Genomic DNA, 24215 nt, shown 5'->3' with positions numbered 1-24215 from the left:
AATTATATACTGGCCGAGGTGGATTGGGCAATACACCTATACCCAAGCTGTAATGATTTGGAATAAATGTAGAGAAAAAAGGGAGATGCCCACACCTCAAGGACAGTGATAAAGAGTGTAGTAAATATAATTGTATTTTAATTGATTGGCTGAGACCGTGTTTCAAATATCAAATGAATAAAATGTATTAAAATATAAAAATGCATATAAATTCCCCTCACATTTCCCTTGTGGAAGGAATGATTACAACAATATACCATAAAATAATAGAAATATATACAAAAAGCAATAATAGTGACTGCCAAATGATTAGACAATGTGACTAATAATCCGGCAATATTGGTTGACTTAATGTTCCAACAATAAAAGAGTGAAATAATGGGTTAAATGTCCAATACTGCTATACGGTAGGTCACTGATATGAATAAATAGGGTGTTATATTACCGACTTCATAGTAGTTGGTAATATAACAACCTCTTTATTCATCAATTAATTAAAGGGGTATTCCAGGAATTTTTTTTATTTGACTATGCTACAGGGGCTGTAAAGTTAGTGTAGTTCATAATATAGTGTCTGTACTTGTGTGACGGTTTTCCCACGATTCTTCTGTGATTTTCACCCCACTATTTATTTTTAACAGCATACAAAATGACTGTTGTCTCAGATTTTTCCCAGCTTGCAATGCGGCCGAGACCTGACTCACTAGTCAGCTGATGACAGGGAGCCTGTCTGCTTCAATGGGTGGAGGGATTAATCTGCAACTAATGCAACAGCTGTAGGCACCCTGATTGAAAACCACAGGTCTTTTGAATGGATGCAGCTCATTTATGTTTCAATGGGTGGGGTGGCTGATGTGTGGGAGGGAGGAAAATGGAATTGTGGGATTTGTAGTCAAAAAAAGAAAAGTCAAACAGGAAATACCAGTTCACAAAAAGCTAGCCACAATGTTATGGTAATCTCACAACATAGCCAAGACAAGCGTAAATCCTTCCTAAGCATGTCCATTACTGTCTGCCAGGTACGTACTAAAATCACCATATGGTGGATAACCCCTTTAAAATACAATTATATTTTCTACACTCATTATCACTGTCCTTGAGGTGTCGGCATCTCCCTTTTTTTTCTCTACAAATACTGGACCTGCCATATGGATATGACAGGCATTACCAGCCATTCACAGGTCAGCATGTGTTATTACCGTACCTCTCTGTATGAAATATTATAGGATATGATTCAACAGATGAAATTAGTCACAGGACTTAGTGCTAGATAACAGGAGATGTCCTGCTCCCTACATAAGGACACCAGATGGTTCTCCTAGAAGTATGAACCAGGGTTGAAGGGGACAGCAGGGCCTCCTTTACATTTACATCATCCTAAGAACACCTAGGTGTTTATAAGGAGACACATCTATGGCTGTTTTTAACCGATTAGCTGCCAGGCTATTGCTTCATGATGGGTTCTGGAAAGGAAGGTGTCACCAGCTGTCAGGTTTACAGGAGGCAGCCATTGTGTGTTTTCCTTCTTTTCTTGTATCCCCCTTCTCAGTTGCTTATTTTTTAACACGTTCTATAATTATCACAGGGTCCTGGAGAACCTCAAAGGGAGCACCAGCCAGCGCCTACCCGCTTCATACAAGTTGGCGTTAAGTCAAGCGATGATCCACAGCAAGGTAAATGTTTGTCTGAGTTCTTAACAGCCAGTGGTTTGGCAGAGGATGTTTTTCTATACACATGCTAAGTATTCTGAGGATGGTGTGAAAGTGCATTCTGCCGGGAGGTGTCAGACACCCCTATTGAGGAATTTTAGAAAGCAATATGGAGGCGGTCAATACTGCAGAGTGCCACCAGATGGCAGCACTGTTTTTGCAGTCCTACGCACTGAGGTCATAGAATGCGGTCGCTGGATATTGTTTTTGTGTTTTTTGTTAAGAATCTCTTTGTGCACATTTTTATTTTGTGTCCTGAAATTATTAATAGTAACGTGATTAAAATGGTGTTTAATGTGTAATGTTCTATCCATCTGCAATTTTGTAGTTAATATATATCTAGATCAGTAATCCCCAAACTGTAGACTTCCAGATGATGCAAAACTACAACTCCCAGCATGCCCGGACAGCCGTTGGCTGTCCGGGCATGCTGGGAGTTGTAGTTCTGCAACATCTTGAGGTCCACAGTTTGCAGATTATAACTAGCTTATTAAAAGAGAAACGGTCCAGCACCGGATTGCAGGTAAAAGCAGTTTCTTCTTTATTGGGTCGTGTTTAGACAAGACAACATAGCCGACACGTTTCGGACCTACACTTGGTCCTTAGTCATGGCATACATACCTAGCTTATTGTTTAACAACCAAAACACCCTATGGGTGCGTTCACATGCTCTTTGTTTTTGCGGGTTTTCCGCTGCGTATTTGAAAGAGTGCGGGCTCTTCTCGGCTGTCCATAGCAGATTTTCCGCGGCGGTATTTACGCTGCGGAAAATCCGCCGCAGTCCCTACTGACTTCAATGGGGCTTGCGGCTGATTTTCCGCAGCGTAAATTCCTCTGTGGAAAATCTGCCGCGGATAGCCGAGAAGAGCCCGCACCCTTTCTAATACACAGCGGAAAACCCGCAAAAAAAAAAAGAACGTGTGAACGCACCCTAATACAAACCCAGGGACTCTGGTGTCTCTGTCCTCCTCCAGGTCACTGTTAGTAACACCTTTTAGTTCTCGGATCGTGCTGTAACAACCTTCTCACAGTTGACAAGCTTGGCCCGCAATGGCAAGAGATATGGGAGGGGGTTAACATTCCTGGATTATAACATCACGCAGGTTTGCTATCAAGCATTTTACGGTGATCAGAACAATTTCTCCCCGGGGAATTTCCTCAGCTGATTGTTCTTAGATTGTAAAAATGCAGCAAGAATGTGTCTGAACATCTGAGAATTGTTACTGTATAGGCCCTATAACTTCCTATGGGCGGTAGAGATATAACCAGTATGTTTTTTTTTTTTTTTTTTTTTATTTATTTATTTTTTTACTATGTGTGCACAAATGATAATTCTTCTTATTTTTAAGACTATTTTGACATCTATGGAGGGACTAACATAGTAACCGACAGAAAAATGCACAATTTGTGCCTCCAAGGTAGGGGTGTTTCAGAAAATGTCAAAATGACATGCCGATATATCCATTCTTAGGGCTGGTTCACATCACGTTTTCTCCCATACGTGAGCGCATACGGCAGGGGAGAGCTAAAACCTCGCGCTCCCGTATGCCTTTCTATGTGCTCCCGTATGTAATTAATTTCAATGAGACGGCCGGAGTGAAACGTTCGGTCCGGTCGGCTCATTTTGCACCGTATGCGCTTTTACAACCGGTGGTTGACCACAGTTTTAGGGCCTTTTGTAAAAGCGCATACGGTGCAAAAATGAGCCGACCGGACCGAACGTTTCACTCCGGCCATCTCATTGAAATTAATTACATACGCATAGAAAGGCATACGGGAGCGCAAGGTTTTAGCTCTCCCCTGCCGTATGCGCTCCCGTATGGGAGAAAACGTGATGTGAACCAGCCCTAAGAATTGAACGTGGGCCCCGTTCATTTCAATGGCCCGAGTGTAGTCAGCTAGGGACTATAGTTTGGCTCATTTTCTTTCTTTTTTCTTTTTTTAAGTATTTATTTATAATTTTAGAAACAAAAAATTAACCAAGCACATAACAAAACTCCCGGTAGCTCCGCAAGAGCGCCCAATGTTCAAAGGACAAAAGTCCTAAAAATTCACAGCAAAATATACAGGGTTACAAACAATACAGCAATCAAGAGAGTGAGTCCATATGTAAACCGAAGCCGTCAATCAGGAAACAGGCCAAAGACGAAGCCGTTAGGCTCATATTCTAAACACTTCCGAGCTTCGTAAACTACGCTTCGCAGTCCGAGCCAAAAAAAAAAAATTAGCCGGACTTAGTCACTAGCTGACTACACTCAGGCTATTTAAATAAATGGGACCTGTGCCGAGGATGAATACGTCGGCATGTAATTTTAACATGACAATGTAACTCCAAGTCAGTCACACTTCTGTGAAATCACACTTGGATCAGCCTGTAATGTGGTTTTCCACTCTGATTTTGAGTGTGACTCCATATCCAGACCTCCATGGGTTGATAAATTTGATTTCCATTGATACTTTTTGTGTGATTTTGTTGTCAGCACATTCAGCTATATAAAGACGAAAGTATTTCATACGATTAGTTCATTCATTCAGATCTAGGATGTGTTATCTTAGTGTTCCCTTTATATTTTTGAGCAGTGTAAATGACTTCTATTAAAAAAATCTTTACCCTTCCAGTACTTTTTAGCAGCTGTATGCTACAGAATAAATTATTTTCTTTTTTAATTTCTTTTTTTGTCTTGTCCACAGTGCTCTCTGCTGACACTTCTGTCCATGTCAGGAACTGTCCAGAGCAGCATAGGTTTGCAATGTACAGTTCCTGATACGGGCATCAGGTGTCAGCAGAGAGCACTGTGGACAAGACAATAAATAAATTAAAAAAGAAAAGCATTTCCTCTGTAGCATACAGCTGCTAAAAAGTACTGGAAGGGTAAAGATTTTTTAACAGAGGTAATTTACAAATCTGTTTAACTTTCTGGCACCAGTTGTTTAAAAAAAAAAAGTTTTCCACCGGAGTAGCCCTTTAAGTGACAGACCCCATGGACTCATAATGGGTTTTCTCATGGTGTCCCTTCTGGTTGGAATAAAAAGCATAAAATGCAGTTCTATGCCTCCTGTCAAATCTGAAGGCACAGAGGATCTAACCATAATATGTATGATTGAACAGATAGAAACATAGAGTTATACGATTCAATATAATTTACATAGACAGTAATGTTTAAAAAAAAAATTGATACAATTTATATCAGTTTTTGAAAGTGGAGTAAAAAAACATGGTCATCCATGATTTCTAATCAGACAGAAAATTGGACAAATACATAAAGTACCAAAACGGCTGCCTGTGCTGGATATGATCTGTGAATAGAAATCAATAGATACCTCTAGATATACCATTCCACACAATTCGTTAGCAGATTTTAATTTGTCCATCCTAGTAACTTGCAGGCGGCAAGGTCACCACATTAACTACGGTAAATTGCTATTTTATGTCGGACAGCCAAAAGGCATTGTGTAGCCTTAAAGGCATTTTTTAGAATATGATTGTGCCTCTTTAAGGAAACGCTACTGAAATCTGCCAAATGTGTTAATCACATTGACATGGAAAATGTATTTGGAGATCTGTATTATTCCTTGAATGACATTAGTAAATCTACTTTATCATTAATAGAAAATATTCTCATGTTATGTAGACAAAGTGGAGACTTTGGTAGAATTTATGTCTAATTTTGGGCTTTGTGGCACCCTTGAATCCTGTCTTTAGTTTATCCAGCTGTTTTCAGTGATTTAATGTCCTATTATTTATGTGGTGGTGAAACCACAGAGACTGTCTCTATAATGCAGGATTTCTTTTTTTTAATACATCTGACCATTGAATGTTTTCCTTCATGTGAGGCTCTATGGGGGACGGCCGGAGCAGATTTCCTCTGATTGATGATGTGGATAAGGACATAATGGATTGTGTTTTCCTATTGCCGTCTACAAAGAAACGTGTAGTTTCTAATGATGTGAATATACAACTGTAACCATTTATAGAGAACCCTTTTAACATTTTACCAGAGACTTTAATCACATTTAACATATAAAAGACAACATATATGTAAGGCCCCCCCTCCCCCCGACCCTTGTCCAACTTCAGCATTTCCGTATAGGGGAAATTGCTGCGATGACCTTTCCAGCCTAGCAAAAAATTAGCTTTTTTTTTAAATAATAGTTTTTATTGAATTTTCAGTGTAAGGGTTACAACATTGTTACAGGCCATACAACAAATCCAATTTTCAAAATACAAAACTAGGCCCAGCTGGTTTATTAGGGCCCAGGACTATTTTCCATCTAGAGGTCCCTAAACTGGGGACCAATCTTAGAAACCAAGATTACAGTATATTTAGATTGGTTTTACACAAGGAGTTAGCAAATCCATTCCAATAAATGGACAAAAAAAACAGTCGCTATATTTTATTGTACAGTTAAAATCCAGTGAAAGGATGGAACCATACAGCAACCGGACAAATTCCCATTAAAGTCAGTGGGGCTCAACTGGTGTCCATCGTGCAGCAGACCTGCAGGGTCCATTTTCTGCTCCTGAACAGAATCTGCCATTGAGGCCCCGAACTGAGCCTCCTAAGCAGATGTAAACCTAGCCTTAGCCATACAACCACTATCTTGACCAACTTCAGTCTGACAGCAGTCTCTCCCAGTTCCTTTGCTGCCATGCACATCCATGTGTTCTCAGTGGGGAAAAAGCCACTTGCCAGACTTATCTGGTAGTGGCTTATCCTTCCGGGAATCCAACATGCCAAATGTTATTCCTTCCCAGATACCCCAACATCTGCAACCATACACATTAGATTAGAGCAGAGATAGTCACAGTGGTCGGCACGAATCCCGTAATAACACTGAGCAGTGTAACTCTCTTGAAAGTGCTGAGTGCAAAATCAGTTCCCGTAACAATATGCTGGTAAAACCACTGTTAAACCACTGGTGCTTCACCACCATAGCATAGAAAGTCCATAAGTAAAATCCAATACGTAGAAAAAGATGACAGCACTCACCGGTACAGTGGAAAATCTTCTTTTATTAAAGTGCAAAAACTCACATCAAGTGCGGCCAGGCTAGGAAGCCAACAGAATCATGAGCATGGGAGACAGCTGTTGCGCGTGCGCAACAGCTGTCACCCATGCTCATGATTCTGTTGACGTCCTAGCCTGGGCGCACTTGATGTGAGTTTTTGCACTTTAATAAAAGAAGATTTTCCACTATACCGTGAGTGCTGTCATCATCTTCTACGTATTGGATGATACACATTAGATTGTCGACAGGTCCTGCCAAATTTGGTTGGGTTGACACTTTTCTAATGTGGAAGGGGATTGTAGAGGCTCTTACCAGTCTGTTACCCCACAGCCTGAGCTGCATAAATGATACCTACACCCACCGTGTCTAGCAAAAATACAATAGATAAAGAAATTGGAGCTCACGCGTTTCAGGTCTTCCTTAGGACCTTTCTTCAGCAGCTAAAAGTAACTGAGCCCCAATTTCTTTATCTATTGTACTTTTCTAATGTGTATTGAACTTTGTATGCGAGTTGAAATGAAGCCCCAATTTCACCTGCTCAGTAAGTAAACCCGTACATGACTAATAAAATTGTGAATGTGAATATCCTTTCCAGTCTTTGCCCACCCTGCTACATTGACAAACCCATGCTGAGGTCCAATATAAAGGTACAAGCACAGTTTACGGAATCGGTTCAGACGCTTTCTCCTATGTCCCATGTGTGAAGAAAGCATGTACTTATGGCCGCCTCCATTGTCATGACTACCACGGTAATCTCAGTAGCAGCCTTTTGCTACTACCTTGGTTTCTATGAACGTAATTTCGGCACTGAATATATATCTGGTGAATGTCGGGCCTGCGTATAGTGAATCTGCAGTGAGAATTCCTCAAAGGCCACTTTTGTTCATTCTGTTTAAAGATCACTTTATTTTTCCTGCAGACTGATGTGTACAGAGAGCCGTCCATGCTCCATTTGAGAGAAAGCATATATATCTATCAGCAGCAGAACATATGGAGCCTTTGACGGTAGGAAACAGGGAGAGCAATTGACAGGAAACATTAACCCCGAGATGTGATCCTTCTCTTCATACATACCTGCAACAATTAGGAATAGTGAGCGACGCTTGTCATGCATTTGGCCGTAAGGGAACAGAACGGCTCTTTTATTTTTACCCGGCGGTGATTACTTTAATGCCTTCCCCGCCGTAAGGAATTGGCTCTGTATTACACATTCACTTAAGTACGACATTCTTGTTCCTGGCTGTTCGCTTCAGCAGCTTATTGTCTCAACCCTATGATTTCCCACTGAGCATTGCTGGAATAAAGTCAACAGGGCCCCATCAGACTAACCTTTCAAGTTTGTAGTGGAGGTCACTTGGAAGTGGGGACCCCTTGAAGGGCCAGGCCGCGCTGTCTCGGAGCTCAGTCTGGGGTTTGGCCAGCAGCATAGCCAGAGTGTGCAGGTCAGAACGCCACAACCATTCCTCTACAATTAATCCTTCATCCTCGAATTCTGACAAGTGGAAATCATTGGTTTGGCTTCACACGCTTTTGTCGCTTTATGCTGAACAAGTCTCCTGCGGCATTCAAGAAAAGAACATTAACACAAAAGGCAAAGCTGCTTATTTAGCATCCATCAGGGATCTAGGAAGTGGGGTCTCTTTGTTTAACTGTTTCAGTAATTTCATTCGCCAGCAGTAAAGCATTTTAAGTCATTGGGAGCTTGGGTTAACACAAGCCGGGTACAATCGAGCATGATGTGGCCAGCAACCTAATGTACTAATGTACCCAGATTTATGCATTCTGCAGAGCATTGTGCATCCACCTGCTGAATGAGTATAGGAATGGATGAGAAATCTGTCGCAAAGGCCGGTTCTAGTTGACGTGATGGCCATATGTTGTACAGCCTTGCCATAAAGCGTTGCCAAGTATTTCCCTGGGTGCAAATTATTGTGCTCATTCTGCCAGCTCAAAGAGAGGGCACTGCAGCATTAAGGGGTTACTATACATTCTTGTATCTAGTCAACATTTTAAAGTGGGATCCCCAAAGAAGAAAGGAACGCTGCTTGTATAACAATGAGATAGGTCTGTAACCCTGCATACTGAATATGCTTTTTCCGAGCTAGCAAACATAATGAATAGCACATTATTGTGCAGTTGAAGTGAATTGGTGTAACGTCAATATTTTTGGGCACATTGTGGTTAGTAGTTATGAGCGGCAGGGGCCATATTTGAATACGTGATATTTCGCAAATATATTGACGATTATTCATCCCATGTTCGCGAAATTCGCATATTCGCTATGTTCGTTCACTTTTTTTTGTCCAGCCGAAAATTTGCATGGAAAATGTGCATAAAAATTCACATGTGGAAAAAAAATGAATATTCGTCATTTCCAATATATAGCACTATAATAATACTAATTTATTTAGATAGCGCCTTCAGATTCCTCAGCGCTAAATTCTAAATATTCGCAAAATCGTGAAGTGCCGATATTCGCGATAAAAATTTGCATTGCGAATATTCGTGCTCAACAGTTGTGGTTAGCACTGCTGATTGGAATATGAGCAGGGTAGTGTTAGTATATACAAAACAGCTGTATCACTTGATATGAGCCAAATTATGATGGCGAAATGGATAGGTCAAAGCAGATTGGTGTTGTTAGAAATAAAGGTGCTACATAAATAACAGGGCACATAGTGATAATGGAGTCTCTTTACTGAACGATTATTATTTGACTTGTAGACTGAGCTAAACAACAAGCTAATAGCTCACTATTAAAAATACTTTGTTGTGGTCTATTGAGTGCTTGCCATATGAACTTTCTGAATGCTTTATGCACAGCTTGTATATTATACTGACTAATCTGTTCCATGCATTGAGTGTTTTTTGGGACGAGACAGTGTGTGGGTTCTGCTGGCCAGTCTCCCGCAACATATCCTTGAATGGGAGCAGATGGCAGAGAAGAGCTTGTGACCAATTTCCGTTATCGTTTTGCGTACTTTCCCATTTAATGAAGGAAAATAACATGTTGTTGTCGGCCGGCTTGGCAGATCTCTGCCCCCAATTCTAGTACTTTGCTTCATAATAGCTTCTGTTTTTATCTAGTTAAAACTAAAGATTTCCGAGTGGGTTTCATTAGTTTTTATCTGCACAAGGTGAAGTAGCAAAAATATTTGCTTTTAATATTCTGTGTGAAGGAGGGAGTGAGGAAAGGGGAGCAGAAAATGTAGAGGTAAACCCAAGAAAAAATGGTTGTTGGGGTCCTTTTTGGGAGCATTTTTTAATTTTTTTTTATTGAAAATAACTTTATTTGTAATCAATCGTCAATCACATGTACAAAAAACTAATATATTCACCATACATAGCTTGACAGCACAGGTTCCCTACGCTATACATCATGCTATATGCGACACTAACACTCCTTCATACATACATCATACAAAATGTTTTCAAAACAAACATTATGTACAATATCAAATAACAAAGCGTAGGGGGCAAAGAAGGGTTTGGAGTGGGGAGATCACAGGCCTGAATCTTTATTGAGAGATAAAACACACAAGGGAGAGGGGGAAGGAAAGGGGTGATAATCCTCTTCCTCCTCGACATCCGGAATGTTCCTGATGGAATAATTTCTCAGCAGGCTGGGACAGTCCTGGACGGATATCCTCTTAGTGTTTATAATAAGGCTTTTTCTGGCAAACCACAAAGCATCCTTAAAGGGGTACTCCGCCCCTAGACATCTTTTCCCCTATCCAAGGATAGGGGATAAGATGTCTGATCCCAGGGGTCCCGCTGCTGGGGACCACCGCGATCTCTTCTGCGGCCCCTGAGTCATCAGCTTTCCGGAGCTAAGTTTGCTCCGTGGCTGATGACAGGGTTCGGCAGTTCGTGACGTCATGGCTTCGGCCCTCGTGTCGTCACTCCCCACCCCCTTAATGCAAGTCTATGGGAGGGGGTGTGACAACAGTCACGCCCCCTCCCATAGACTTGCATTAAGGGGGCAGGGTGTGGTGACATGAGGGGGCGGAGCCATGACATCACAAACCTCAGGTCCCTGTATCGCGAGTCCTCAGCCACTGAGCAGACGTAGCTCTGGAGAGCTTATGACCCGGAGGCTGCAGAAGAGATCACGGGGCCCCTGCGTTCAGACATCTTATCCTTGGATATGAGATAAGATGTCTAGGGGCGGAGTACCCCTTTAAAACAGTTCATAAGGCGCCAGGCCTCCTGGATAGGCCCAACAGTGTGATCTCCAGGAAATAGTCCGTAAAGCACCGAAAAATGCGTTAGGCTGCTCCTGGTAACAGAGTCTCTAAGTTCATATTCCAGGGCATTTAGCCAGGCCTGAGATAACACGCACTGCCAGAAGAGGTGCAAAGTTGTTTCCTCGGCAAATGGCCATCTTGGGCAGTACCTGGTGTTGCACGTTCCCCGGGCAACCTTTTCGGGAACATGCAGTAGTCCTCCAGGCTGACAGTCTTGCAGAGAACACAAAGAAACCCCCTTTGTGATCAGCTGATTGCTGCACATTCTCTACGGTTCAGTTTGTTTTTATGCATATTCCAGGATGAAATAGGCAAACTGCTTGTAATACGAGTGCATGCTGCAATTGACTTGAGGTTAGGGGGGTATCTGTTCTTCTTGAAGAGACTGTGGTGTGTGGAGAATTTTAAGCCATTTAGCACCCGGCAAGGAATTCTGGGAAGAAGAATATGCAGATCAGCTCATTAATATGTCACCTGGCACTGTATTTGCGGCATCCTTTTTTTTTTTTTTTTTCCTGCTGCAAAATGTACCTTTGTGTTGCAGTTAATAAACAAGTGACGTGACATTTACGGACGCAGAAATCCGATATATAATGCCTGTGTTCTAGACACACAGCAAATATCTCCAATGGGAAAAATGCACCATTTTAATATACCCTAAGGGTAGGGTCACACACAGCGTATTTCACACTGAGGATGCGTCGACGGCAGTCACAGAGCCATGGCAGAGCGAGCTCCTTGCTGCAGCTGGGTACATCTGTGTATCCGCTGCTGGCGGGAAATCCTGGGACTGCTGGCAGGAAATCCTGGGACTGCTGGCGGGAAATCCACCGCTATGAGAAAACGCAGAGAGCTACCCAGCCGCAGCAGGGAGCTCGCTCTGCCATTGTTTGTGACGTCGCATCCGCAGCATGATCATGGCATCCAAACAGTGTGCCTCCAGCTGTTGTGAAACTTTAACTCCGAGCATGCTTGGACATCCCTGTCTGAATGGGACCTTGTAATACAGGGTTTGGCTGGGTCCTGTAAGATATTATTAGCATATATTGACCTGGTTTGTTCTAATCAAACGCCCATTTTATAGATCCTCTAGACCAGTGATGTCCAAACTGTGGCCCTCCAGATGTTGCAAAACTCCCAGCATTCCCGACAGCTGTTAGCTGCAGCAAATGGCTGTCTGGACATGTCCAGGCATGGTGGGAGTCGAAGTTTTGCAACATCAGCAGGGCCACCAGTTTGAGACCCCTGCTCTAGGCCATAGGTCTACAACCTGTGTATAGTTTGCAACATCTGGAAGTCCACAGTTTGGAGACCACTGCTCTAGACCATTGTTTCCCAACCAGGGTGTCTCCAGCTGTTGCAAAACTACAACTCCCAGCATGCCCGGACAGCCTTTGGCTGTCCGGGCATGCTGGGAGTTGTAGTTTTGCAACAGCTGGAGGCACATTAATTGAGAAACACTGCTCTAGCCTAAGATAGAGCCTCTCTCTGCTGCAGCATTCTGCTCTGGCTTTGGTCCTGATCTCCAGACCTCTGTCTATTATAACCTCCATATTCTCCTATAATTCCTAAGGTGAACAGTTTTATACAGAATTTAATTCTTACTATTACGACTTCTCCAGCCGTTCCTGGTTGGTCCACTGAGAAGTGCCATGCCCCGCTGCAGCTGAAGATGTTATCAATGCTCTCATTGTGCCCATATGACTTGTATGTGACGGCTGTGACAGGATCTGATAGCCTGAGATCCCCCAGGTCTGTGCGAGCTGTTCCTCATTTCCTGCGCTGGAGCAATGTGGTCAGAGCCGCTCGCTCCTGCGCCTCCTGATTAGATTATGAGGGTTTTTCAGCACAATTAAATCCTAGAGACTAAACAATAACATATAAAGCGCTGATGGTAATTTAATTCACAGCTCCATCCATTTACATCCCCTCCGTTGTAAAGTGAGATTTGCCGTACATCTACAAAATTCAATAATGTAATCGCTTCTGTGAAAGGCGATCTGTGCGCCCTGCAGACATCAGGTTCTTGCTTTCATCTGTGTATCTTATGTGTTTAAGGGAACTGTCCCATCTGCTTCAGTCCTACCTGGTGGTATAATATACAGTACTTGATTACTCTAAAAGGTGGTCATACAGCTTAAAGGGGTACTCCGGTGCTTACACATCTTATCCCCTATCCAAAGGATAGGGGATAAGATGCCTGATCCCGCAGCTGGGGACGCCCGTGATCATGCACACGGCACCCCGTTTGTAATTAGTCCCCGGAGCATGTTCGCTCCGGGTCTGATTATGGTCAACCGCAGGGCCGGCGGTGTGTGATGTCACGCTCCGCCCCTCAGTGCAAGCCTACGGGAGGGGGCGTGATAGCTATCACGCCCCCTCAGCTGCGGGACTCACTATCCCCAGCTGCGGGACTCCCGCGATCAGGCATTTTATCCCCCTATCCTTTGGATAGGGAATAAGATGTGTAAGCACCGGAGTACCCCTTTAAAGGGGAAGTATCGTGCTATCCAAAGGATAGTGTAGTGTATTTTCTGCATTTTAGACGGCTCAATCAACTTTGATCACAGCGTCTAAAGGGTTAATGGATAGGAGATAAGTTTAAGATCGTGGGGGGTCTGATCACTGGGACCCCGGTGATCTCCAGCACGCCCTTTCCATGTATCTTTATGGGAGAGCCAGAGAGAGCCGACCCCTGTATCTCCGACTCTCCAATAGAGATACATGGAAGGGGCGTGTCAGTGTGGGGTACGAATTGCCCCCTTCCCAGAGAGAGCTGGTCAAGACCCCCCCCCACACGATCTAAAACTTATCCCCTATCCATTAACCCTTTAGACGCCACGATCAAAGTTGATTGCGGCGTCTAAAATGCCGAAAATACACTACCGGTAGCTCAGTTGAGCTGATCGGAATCATTGCAGGGAAATTGCGTTGTCCTGATCAGCTGAGAGGACTGCAGGAGGGCCCTTACCAGCCTCCTTGCCATCTGATCGGTTCTCAGAGGCTCCAGTCAGCAATGGCAGGCTGGAGCAATGGAGTACCGATAACACTGATCAATGCTATGCTATGGCATAGCATTGAACAGTGTATGCAATCTAAGAATTGCATGTAATAGTCCTCTATGAGGACTAAAAAATGGTGTAAAAAATAAAGTAAAATTAAAGTTAATAAATGTGATTTAACCCCCTCCCTAATAAAAGTTTGAATCACCCCCCATTTCCCATTAAAAATAAATAAATATATAAACAAACATGTGGTTGGTATCGCCATGTGCGTAAATGTCCGAACTCTAAAAATATTACGCTAATTAAACCACACGGTCAAAGGCAAATATGTAAAAAAAAAAAAATACCAAAGTCCCGAATTGCATATTTTTGGTCTAAAAAGCGATCAAAAAGTCCCATCAAAACAAAAATGGTACAGATAAAAACTACAGATCACCACGCAAAATTGAGCCCTCACACAACCACGCATATGGAATAATAAAAGAGTTATATGGGTTAGAAGAGGACAATTTTAAACATGCTACGGTAATTTTCGTACAAAAAGTAATAATTTTTTTAAAGAAGTAAAACAAAATAAAACCTATATATTTGCGTATCGTAGTAATGGTATGGACTTCCAGTATAAAGATAATGGGGCTTATTTACTAAGAGTGGAGTGCAGTTTTCTTTGTGGATTTTAATTCCCGACAGGTATTTTTCCAAGGTACCGTATTTTTCGCAGTATAAGACGCACTTTTTCTTCCCCAAAACTGTGGGGGGGGGGGGGAAGTTGTTGCGTCTTATACGGCGAATACCTGCGGCCGGGACCCGCCGCTAATACAGGACATCACCGATCACGGTGATGCCCTGTATTAACCCTTCAGACGCGGCGATCAAAGCTGACCGCCGCGTCTGAAGCGAAAATAACACTTACCCGGCTGCTCAGTCGGGCTGTTTGGGACCGCCGCGGTGAAATCGCGGCGTCCCGAACAGCTTACAGGACACCGGGAGGAACCTTACCTGCCTCCTCTGTGTCTTCTCCGTGCCGGGATCCCCTGCGCTCTCCTTCGACATCATCACCTCATCGCGCATGCCATCATCCAATAGGACAGCGTGCGTAGCGATGTGATGACGGCGACGGAGTGCGTGGATCCCGGGGAAGAAGTCCGGAGCATCGGGGACACCACGGGGAAGCGGCGACAGCGATGGAGCGACATCCAGGGCATCGGTGACGCGTCCGGAGCGGCGGGGACACGTGAGTACTACCTCGTATACCAGTGGTCTTCAACCTGCAGACCTCCAGATGTTGCAAAACTACAACTCCCAGCATGCTAACGGCTGTCCGGGAATGTTGGAAGTTGTAGTTTTGCAACATCTGGAGGTCCGCAGGTTGAAGACCACTGTTGGGTTCAGAATCTTTATTTTTTTAGATTTTGCACCTATAAATTGGGTGCGTCTTATACGCCGGTGCGTCCTATAGGATGAAAAATGTGGTATTTACTAAGGTTTCCCTGCATTTTTCACTTTTCCCTTTCTCAGCTCAAATTCACCACATTTTCTGTGGAAACCTTAGTAAATATGTTGAAGAAAAGAAGATATCCAGCGTGGTAGCTCGGATGAAGGTGTATTTATTCAAAACAGCAACACACATGGACCAGGACAGCAGTGACGCATTTCGATCGTCTAGGCGATCTTAATCGTACTGACACAGAGTCTCTTTCTTGGATTGCTTTTATGGGGGAGGGAAAGGACTTCCACTTTCGAAATCCCGATCCAAAGTGCAGTTATGCCTGGCCTGCATCTGGGAGATGGTGCGGGTCAGGCGTAACTACACTTTGGATGGGGATTTCAAAAAAGAGGCAAAGGAAATAGGATCACGCCTGCAAAGTAGAAGGTGCCAAAAATGGCAGATAGAACGTGCCATTAAAGGGTACCTCTCATCAAATAAACTTTTGATGTATTTTAGATTAATGAATGTTGAATAACTTCCAATAGCATGTTAATGAAAAATATGTTTCTTTCTTTGTATTTTTCCCGATCAGTCCTGTCAGCAAGCATTTCTGACTCATGCTGGAGTCCTAAACACTCAGAGCTGCCAGCCTGCTTTGTTCACAGCCAAACAGGCTGTGAACAAAGCAGGCTGGCAGCTCTGAGTGTTCTCCTTTGTGAACAAAGCAGACTGGCAGCTCGTAGTGTTTAGGACTCCAGCATGAGTCTGAAATGCTTGCTGCCAGGACTGGTAGGGAGACCCCTAGTGGTCATTTCTTCAAAGTGGAAAATTAAATAGAAAGAAGCATATTTTTTAATAACATGCAATTGTAAAGTTATTCTGCATACATTAATCAATACTTTAATGTGGCCGGGACCAAAAATAGATCTGACCTTGCCTTGGGCAAAAAATCCCCTAAACAACAAAAAAATGCAGTAAAACAACCAATCACCTTTGTCACTCAGTATAGTCTGGATTTTAAAGCGGTAACTAATATTATACATAAATTCATGTCAGCGATCCAAACTACAAATCTGTGTTTGCTGAGGTCTATAGGTGTGTCTTGAGGAGAGCACCTGCCACTGGTTTCCCCTAGCCTCTTATCTTCAAAAATAAGCAGACCCCCAACTTGGCTGACTAATATGGGTACCTACAAATGTGGCCACAACAAATGTACCTGTTGCAGCGTCATGTTAACTTCAAAAGAATTCTGCTCCTCCTCGCGAGGCGAAGTCTATATTATTAAACAGTATATTAAAGGGGTTATCCAGGAAAAAACTTTTTTTTTTATATCAACTGGCTCCAGAAAGTTAAACAGATATTTGTAAATTATTTCTATTAAAAATCTTAATCCTTTCAATAATTATCAGCTGCTGAAGTTGATTATTCTCTGTCTGGCAACAGTGCTCTCTGCTGACATCTCTGCTTGTCTCGGGAACTGCACAGAGTAGAATAGGTTTGCTATGGGGATTTGCTTCTAAACTGGGCGGTTCCCGAGACACGTGTCATCAGAGAGCACTTAGACAGAAAAGAACAACTCAACTTCAGCAGCTCATAAGTACTGAAAGGATTAAGATTTTTTAATAGAAGTAATTTACAATCTGTTTAACTTTCTGGAGCCAGTTGATATATTTAAAAAAGTTTTTTCCTGGAGTACCCCTTTAACTGCAACACTTCCTTTGCAGTGTATCTGGTGACATGTAGGGACTGCAATGTCCGGTATGTAGGGTGCACTACTGGCCCTTTAAGTTAAAATTAGAAAACATCTTTCAGATGTACGACGTTTCAGTTCCCGACAGCCAACATTGTGCCGAAAAACATGGTGGTAACTACACAAGTCTTGTTCTTCAAGGCATTGAGAGAGTAGGAGCCCCAGTGAGAGGGAGCAACCATAGACAGAAGCTCCATGACAGGGAAGTCTTTTGGACCATGCGGCTTGATAGTAGATATCCAACAGAATTAAACAAGAGGCAGGATGTTATACTGCAATATTGAGCCGCATGACCCAAGTTGCCCTAGTTATTAAAGGGGTACTCCGGTGGAAAACTTTTTTCTTTTTTTAAATGAAGTGGTTCCAGAATGTTAAACAGATTTGTAAATTACTTCTATTAAAAAATCTTAATCCTTTTGGTACTTATTAGCAGCTGTATGCTACAAAGGAAATTGTTTGCTTTTTTTAAATTTCTTTTTTGTCTTGTCCATAGTGCTCTCTGCTGACACCTCTGTCCGTGTCAGGAACTGTCCAGAGCAGCATAGGTTTGCAATGGGGATTTTCTCCTGCTCTGGACAGTTCCTGATACGGGCATCAGGTGTCAACAGAGAGCACTGTGGACAACACAAAAAAGAAATTCAAAAAATAAAGCTTTTCCTCTGTAGCATACAGCTGCTAAAAAGTACTGAAAGGATAAAGATTTTTTAATAGAAGTAATTTACAAATCTGTTTAACTTTCTGGCACCAGTTCATTAAAAAAAAAAAAAAAGAAGTTTTCCACCGGAGTAGCTCTTTAACTACCGCCCTATATATGTATTTGTATATATTTGTTTATCCAAAACTATATTTTTATTCTAATTTTTACACAGTAGGATGCACTCCTATTGGTTACATAGGCTGTGTGTTCTTCCAGGTAAATAACTCATGTCGAGTTTTTCCCTTCGCTTAGGGGTCTGTTTGTACCAAAATGTACTGTGTGATGGATCAACATAAATGTATCCATCTAATTATTTGTACATGAATACCTTTATGATCATGATTTTTATTACTACTGTTCTTGCACTTGATCCACATCCAATACATTTTGGAGACTCCGCTAGTGTTTTATTAGTATTTATCTATGGATGCCTATACATTTAAATGGCATTTTTTTATAGTAAATCTTATTTATTGTGGTTTTTGTATAATAAATATTAAATGTGAAGGATTTTAATGCACTATGTTTGTAATGGAGTTTGCTCGTTGTGGGGGAGTGTTTGATTAATTGCCATATGAAAGGATCACACGTGTGGTTCCCTCCCACATAAAAGCTATCCAAGAAAGAGACTCTGTGTCAGTACGATTAAGATCACCTAGATGATTGAAATGCGTCACTGCTGTCCTGATCCATGTGTGTTGTTGTTCTGAAATAAATACACCTGCATTCGAGCTACCGCGCTGGATATCGTCTTTTCTTCAGTATGGTTTCCAGTGTTGTCCACACTGATCCGGAACAAAGGGGGCGAACGGGGGTGAGCTGGATTTTGCTGATCTGTTGTTCTAGTAAATATGTTGGGATTTTTTCAAAACTGTCAGGGACACGCCCCTTTGGTCAGGACCATGCCCTTCTTCCAGTGGGCATGCCCCCTTTTCGGGTTTTTTTTTTCTTGTAAAATGGAGGGTTTTGTGTTTTTTTGGTAGCAAATTCAGTTCGTTACAATTTGGGCACAAAACCAGAGAAAAAAGTCCAGATCACATTAGTAAATAAACCGCATTGTGTCATTTTTACCCAAAGTGCAATGCGTAGGAACGAAAACCCCCAAAATTTACTAAATGCCATTTTTTTTTTTTTTTCAATTTTGCCTCACAAATATTTGATTTTGTGGTGAAATGATTGATGTCAATACAAAGTACAATTGGTGGCGCAAAAAACAAGCAAAGATGGGTCTGTAGGAGGAAAATTGAAGGTGAGGTGGAAAAAACAAAAGTGCAAAAACAAAAAACAAAAACCTGTGTCCTTAAGGAGTAAACAGGGTAAGCAACAGAGCTCCCTTTAGCGGAGCACCCCGGCAGTGTGAACGTACCCTGAGCTGACACTTCCTGTTCTGTAGAGAAAACTTTTCTGCAGTCTTCCTAATTATCATCACAGACTGGAGTACAGTGAAAGGTGACAGCAGTCTATAGATAACTCAGGAGTAGGCCGTTCACAATAGGTGATGATCACAGCTCACCTTCTCCTCCTCTCTAGGAAACAGAATATGCCTATTAGGGCTGCAGCTAACGATTATTTTAATAATTGATTAGTTGGTGATTAATTCACTGGTTTTGCATTTTTTTTTTTTTACGTTTACGCCGGCTGCTGTACAGGATCGTTAATGTTTCACTAACATTTTAATCTTAATAGTTCAGACAGTTAGCCATGCGGCAGTATCAAATATGTAAATTTTGTAAAATTTTTGACTTTTTTTGTATAGCAATACTATACACATGGGTGCATGTGCAGAGCATTGCACCCTTGTGTACTACAGACACAAAGTTGCAATGCTCTGCACATACCCCATGGGTAAAGCAGTGTGCACTGCACACCGCTGTACACATAGGGGTATATGCAGAGCATTGCACCCTTGTGTCTTTAGTACAGATACTACGATGCAATGCTTTGCACTTACCCCCATGTGTATAGTAGTGTGTGTGTGTGTGTGTTCTACATACACAGTGGTATACACATGGTAGTATGTGGAGAGCTTTGCATCCTAGTATCTGTACTAAAGACACAAGGGTGCAATGCTCTGCATATACCCCTATGTGTATAGCGGTATGTGCAGAGCATTGCACCATATTGTCTGTAGATTACACTAGGGGGCAATGCTCTGCAGATACCCTACATGTGTTTGCCAATATCAATATGCAGTGCTGCAGTGACAGTGGCAGGGCGCATTAAACAGCAGGAAACTGGCCTGCAGGGGGCAGTAGTACAGGTGAGGTCCTCCAGGGAGGGCTGAGGCTCCATAAAATGGAGGCACAATGTAGTGCGTCCACAAGTGGCAGGGAAGGGGAGGAGAGCAGAGCAGCAGCACGCGTGATTGGTGATCAGTGGGTCAGTGGAGGGTGGGACAGAGACTTAACGTACAGAGGCTGCGGTGGTGCGGCCTAGTACCTGACCGATTGGCCGCAGAAGCCTTATGAACGCCGGTGCCTGGACAACGAATTGACCTATTATTCGATAACGGGATTCGTTGACATTGAATCCAGTTATCTGATTTTATCGAATAATCGTTGCAGCCCTAATGCCTATAAAATGTTACCATATAAGTCAATAGGGCCCCTCCAGTCTGTTGTTTATTTTGCACTTGGAGCTATTGTAAAGCACATCGCTAAATGTGGGGTAGAAAGCTAGTGCATCAGTCGTGGTGTCCTATCCTGCCCATACCCACTCAGTGCTATATGACCATAAGCACCAGACACCACTAGGCTGCAGTATATAGCAGGGTCATCTGTGCATATCATTAAGGGTACAATGAAGTCCTAGGCTGCAGTATATAGCAGGGTCATCTGTGCATATCATTAAGGGTACAATGAAGTCCTAGGCTGCAGTATATAGCAGGGTCATCTGTGCATATCATTAAGGGTACAATGAAGTCCTAGGCTGCAGTATATAGCAGGGTCATCTGTGCATATCATTAAGGGTACAATGAAGTCCCATGTTTCTTATTTGATAGGTTTAGATAAATCACCCCATTGTCCTTACTGTGTGGTCACATTGGAGAATCCTCATATTGCTCAGTATATACTGTTAATAGTCAGTGACTAGGTGCGGCTCTTACTAACAGAAGGGGTGTACTGTTTGCATTTCCCACTCCGTATCTTTTGGCTTGTCATTATTAAAGCAATATTTTACAAGTGTGAACTTTAACAATTGACCACTGTTCCACAATCTATCAGTCACAATCCACATCTGATAGATCCTCACTTGTTGTTTTAGCTGTCTACGTGCTGCCTCCAGCCCACCAGGCCCATACACCGGTAATTTGTATAATCACCTTAATCCTAATGAACAAACCTAGAAGATGAATAGTAAAATGGGGACTGTGTGCTTCTTAATGTGTTTTATAGGAAGTGACGTTCTGTAAAAAACAGTGTGAAGGTGTGACCATACACAAACAACCACACCAGCTTGTGTTTACTGTACATACTGCTTCATAGCGAAGAGGTGTGACAGGAGGCTGAAGTAGCATTGTTGCTTACTTATTAAAATGATGCTCCAGAGGAAAACAAATATTTTCAAATCAACTGGTGCCATGAAGTTAAACAGATTTGTAAATCACTTTTATATTTAAAAAAAAAAATCTTAATCCTTCCAGTACTTATCAGCTGCTGTATGCTCCAGAGGAAGATGTGTAGTTCTATCCAGTCTGACCACATTACTCTCTGCTGACACCTCTGTCCATGTCAGGAACTGTCTGGAGCAGGGGAGGTTTGCTATGGGGATTTGCTCCTGATCTGGACAGTTCCGGACATGGAGCACTGTGGTCAGACAGAAATGAACAACTCAACTTCCTGTGGAGCATACAGTAGCTGATAAGTACTGGAAGTTTTAAGATTATTAAATAGAAGTAATTTACAGATCTGTTTAACTGTCTGGCACCAGTTGATTTGCAAAAAAAAAATTCCCTCTGGAGTACCCCTTTAATTTAACTGGTGCCAGAATATTAAACAGATATGTAAATTACTTCAATTCAAAAATCTTTATCTTTCCAGTATTTATAAGCTGCTGTATACTGCAGAGGAAATTCTTTTCTTTTTGAATTTCTTTTTTTATGACCACAGTGCTTTCTGCTGAGACCTCTGTCCGTTTTAGGAACTGTCCAGAGTAAAAACAAAACCCCATAGCAAACCTCTCCTATCCTGCTCTGGACAGTTCCTGACATGGACAGAGGTGTCAGCAGAGAACACTGTGGTCAGACAGAAAGGAAATTCAAAAAGAAAAGAACTTCCTCTGTAGTATACAGCAGCTGATAAATACTGGAAGGATTAAGGTTTTTGAATAGAAGTCATTTACAAATCTGTTTAACTTTCTGGCACCAGTTGCTAAAAAAAAAAAAAATTAAATTAAAGGGGTACTCCAGAGGGAAACATTTTTTGCAAATCAACTGGTGCCAGATGGCCGTTAAACAGATCTGTAAATTACTTCTTTTTAATAATATTAAAACTTCTGGTACTTATCAACTGCTGCATGCTCCACAGAAAGTTGAGTTGTTCTTTTCTGTCTGACCACAGTGCTCTCTGCTGACACCTCTGTCTAAGTCAGGAAATGTCCAGAGCAGGAGCAAATCCCCATAGCAATCCTCCCCTGCTCCGGACAGTTCCTGACATGGACAGAGGTGTCAGCAGAGAGTAATGTGGTCAGACTGGATAGAACTACACAACTTCCTCTGGAGCATACAGCACACAACTTCCTCTGGAGCATATAGCAGCTGATAAGTACTGGAAGCAGCTGAGGGATTAAGATTTTTTAACAAAAGTAATTTACAAATCTGTTTAACTTTCTGGCACCAGTTGATTTAAAAAAAAAAAAAAAATGTCTTCCACCGGAGTACCCCTTTAACCTTTTGTAATGGCCTTTATATATATGCCCATTATGAGCTGTGGGTTTCAGCTCATACTGGCAATGTGCTATAGGGTAAATTAAAATATTTAATACTACAATATTAACACTGATCAGCTGATCGATATGATCATTGATCAAACATTTACTCTGCAGTGGCCTCTGCAGGAGAAATGTAGCATTACAGGACAGATAGTCAAATGATTATATAAATGGACCAGGTCCATTAGAGCAATGTTTCCCAACCAGGGAGCCTCTCGCTGCTGCAAAACTACAACTCCCAGCATGCCTTCGGCTGTCCGGGTATGCTGGGAGTTGTAGTTTTGCAGCAGCTAAGGGTTGGGGAATGCTGCATTAAAGCAGTGACACTTGGACACTGACTATAGCACTTGAAAAAAAAAGGTTCCTCTTCACCATGTATACTGTCATTGTTATTGGCCTTTGAATCACACTACTAGGAACCTTGCACAGCGGCATCTCTCCCACTCCGAACCATGAATTATTTACTATACGGTGACATGTAGCAAATACACCTGGCTTTGTTCCTGCTGACTTTAGAAAATCTGTCATTTTCCAGAACAGCGCCGCAGGTCCGTCCTTATGCCTTACGCCACTTTGTAATGTATCCTGTAACAGTACATTAAGGCCCCACTGATCTCTGTTTACCCGCAGTATAATTTCATTATCACTTAATGCCTGGATCTCTCCAAAGCCTAAGTTGTCTGCAGTGTTCTGTCAGAAATTACAGATCAAGGCTGCGTCCACACGTTCTTCTCCCGTCCCCCCCCCCCCAAAAAAAAAACGGAGTTTAAAAAAAAAAAAAAAAAAAAAAAAAAAGAGGACAATAACGGATGGAACGGATGTTATCCATTTGTATCCATTATTGTTCGGTTAATAAACCAAAAAACATTTCCTGAACTGTCACTGTGCGCACTGACGGTGACGTCGCGCACATCACGTCACTAGTCATTGCGCACAGCGTAACGCAGGACGCAGCAGGAGCAAGAAGTAGCGTGGGCTCCGGGGACAGGTAATTATAAAACCAGGGATGGGGGAGGCAATGGGGCCGGGGTGGTGGGGGGTGCGACGCGGGTCGGGGGTGCGGTGCGGCGGGTAGGGCCGGTCGCGGGGCGGTGCGGGGGGCGGGGCATTATCGGCTTATCGGCAAGGTAATTGCCGATACCGATAATGCCCAAAATCGTGATTATTGGCAGATAATATCGGCCATACCGATAATCGGTCGATCCCTAATTCACACATGTGTATTTTCTGCTGCAGATTTGCTGCATCTGTTTTTACTACCCATTGAAGTTGAAAGGCAGCAAATCTATAAGACGTACCGCGTCCTGCACATATTTGAAGCACAGGATTTAACGCTGAACATTTGAAGCTGTGTTCAGTTATTTAGTTTACATTGAAATCTGCAGAATAAAATCTGCAGCAACAGTTATGCACAGGATACTGTACATCTGAATACACCC

General features: G+C 42.5%; 1 protein-coding gene across 5 annotated transcripts in view; it reads left to right on the top strand.

The window, feature by feature from the left end:
* KIAA0586 (KIAA0586 ortholog) overlaps positions 1-24215 on the top strand; it is a 181559-nt gene that overhangs the window by 107245 nt on the left and 50099 nt on the right. For all 5 annotated transcript variants that reach the window (XR_008848977.1, XM_056546820.1, XM_056546822.1 and 2 more), the window contains exon 30: positions 1586-1673. Coding sequence is in view for 4 of the 5 variants with exons in the window: in XM_056546820.1 (XP_056402795.1) it covers positions 1586-1673 (88 nt within the window). In the remaining variant the exon portion in view is untranslated. The remainder of the gene's footprint in view (positions 1-1585; positions 1674-24215) is intronic.

The sequence above is a fragment of the Hyla sarda genome, chromosome 11 (assembly GCF_029499605.1).
Source record: "Hyla sarda isolate aHylSar1 chromosome 11, aHylSar1.hap1, whole genome shotgun sequence".
Lineage (NCBI taxonomy): Eukaryota > Metazoa > Chordata > Amphibia > Anura > Hylidae > Hyla > Hyla sarda.
This window is presented reverse-complemented; position numbering and strand designations above follow the sequence as displayed.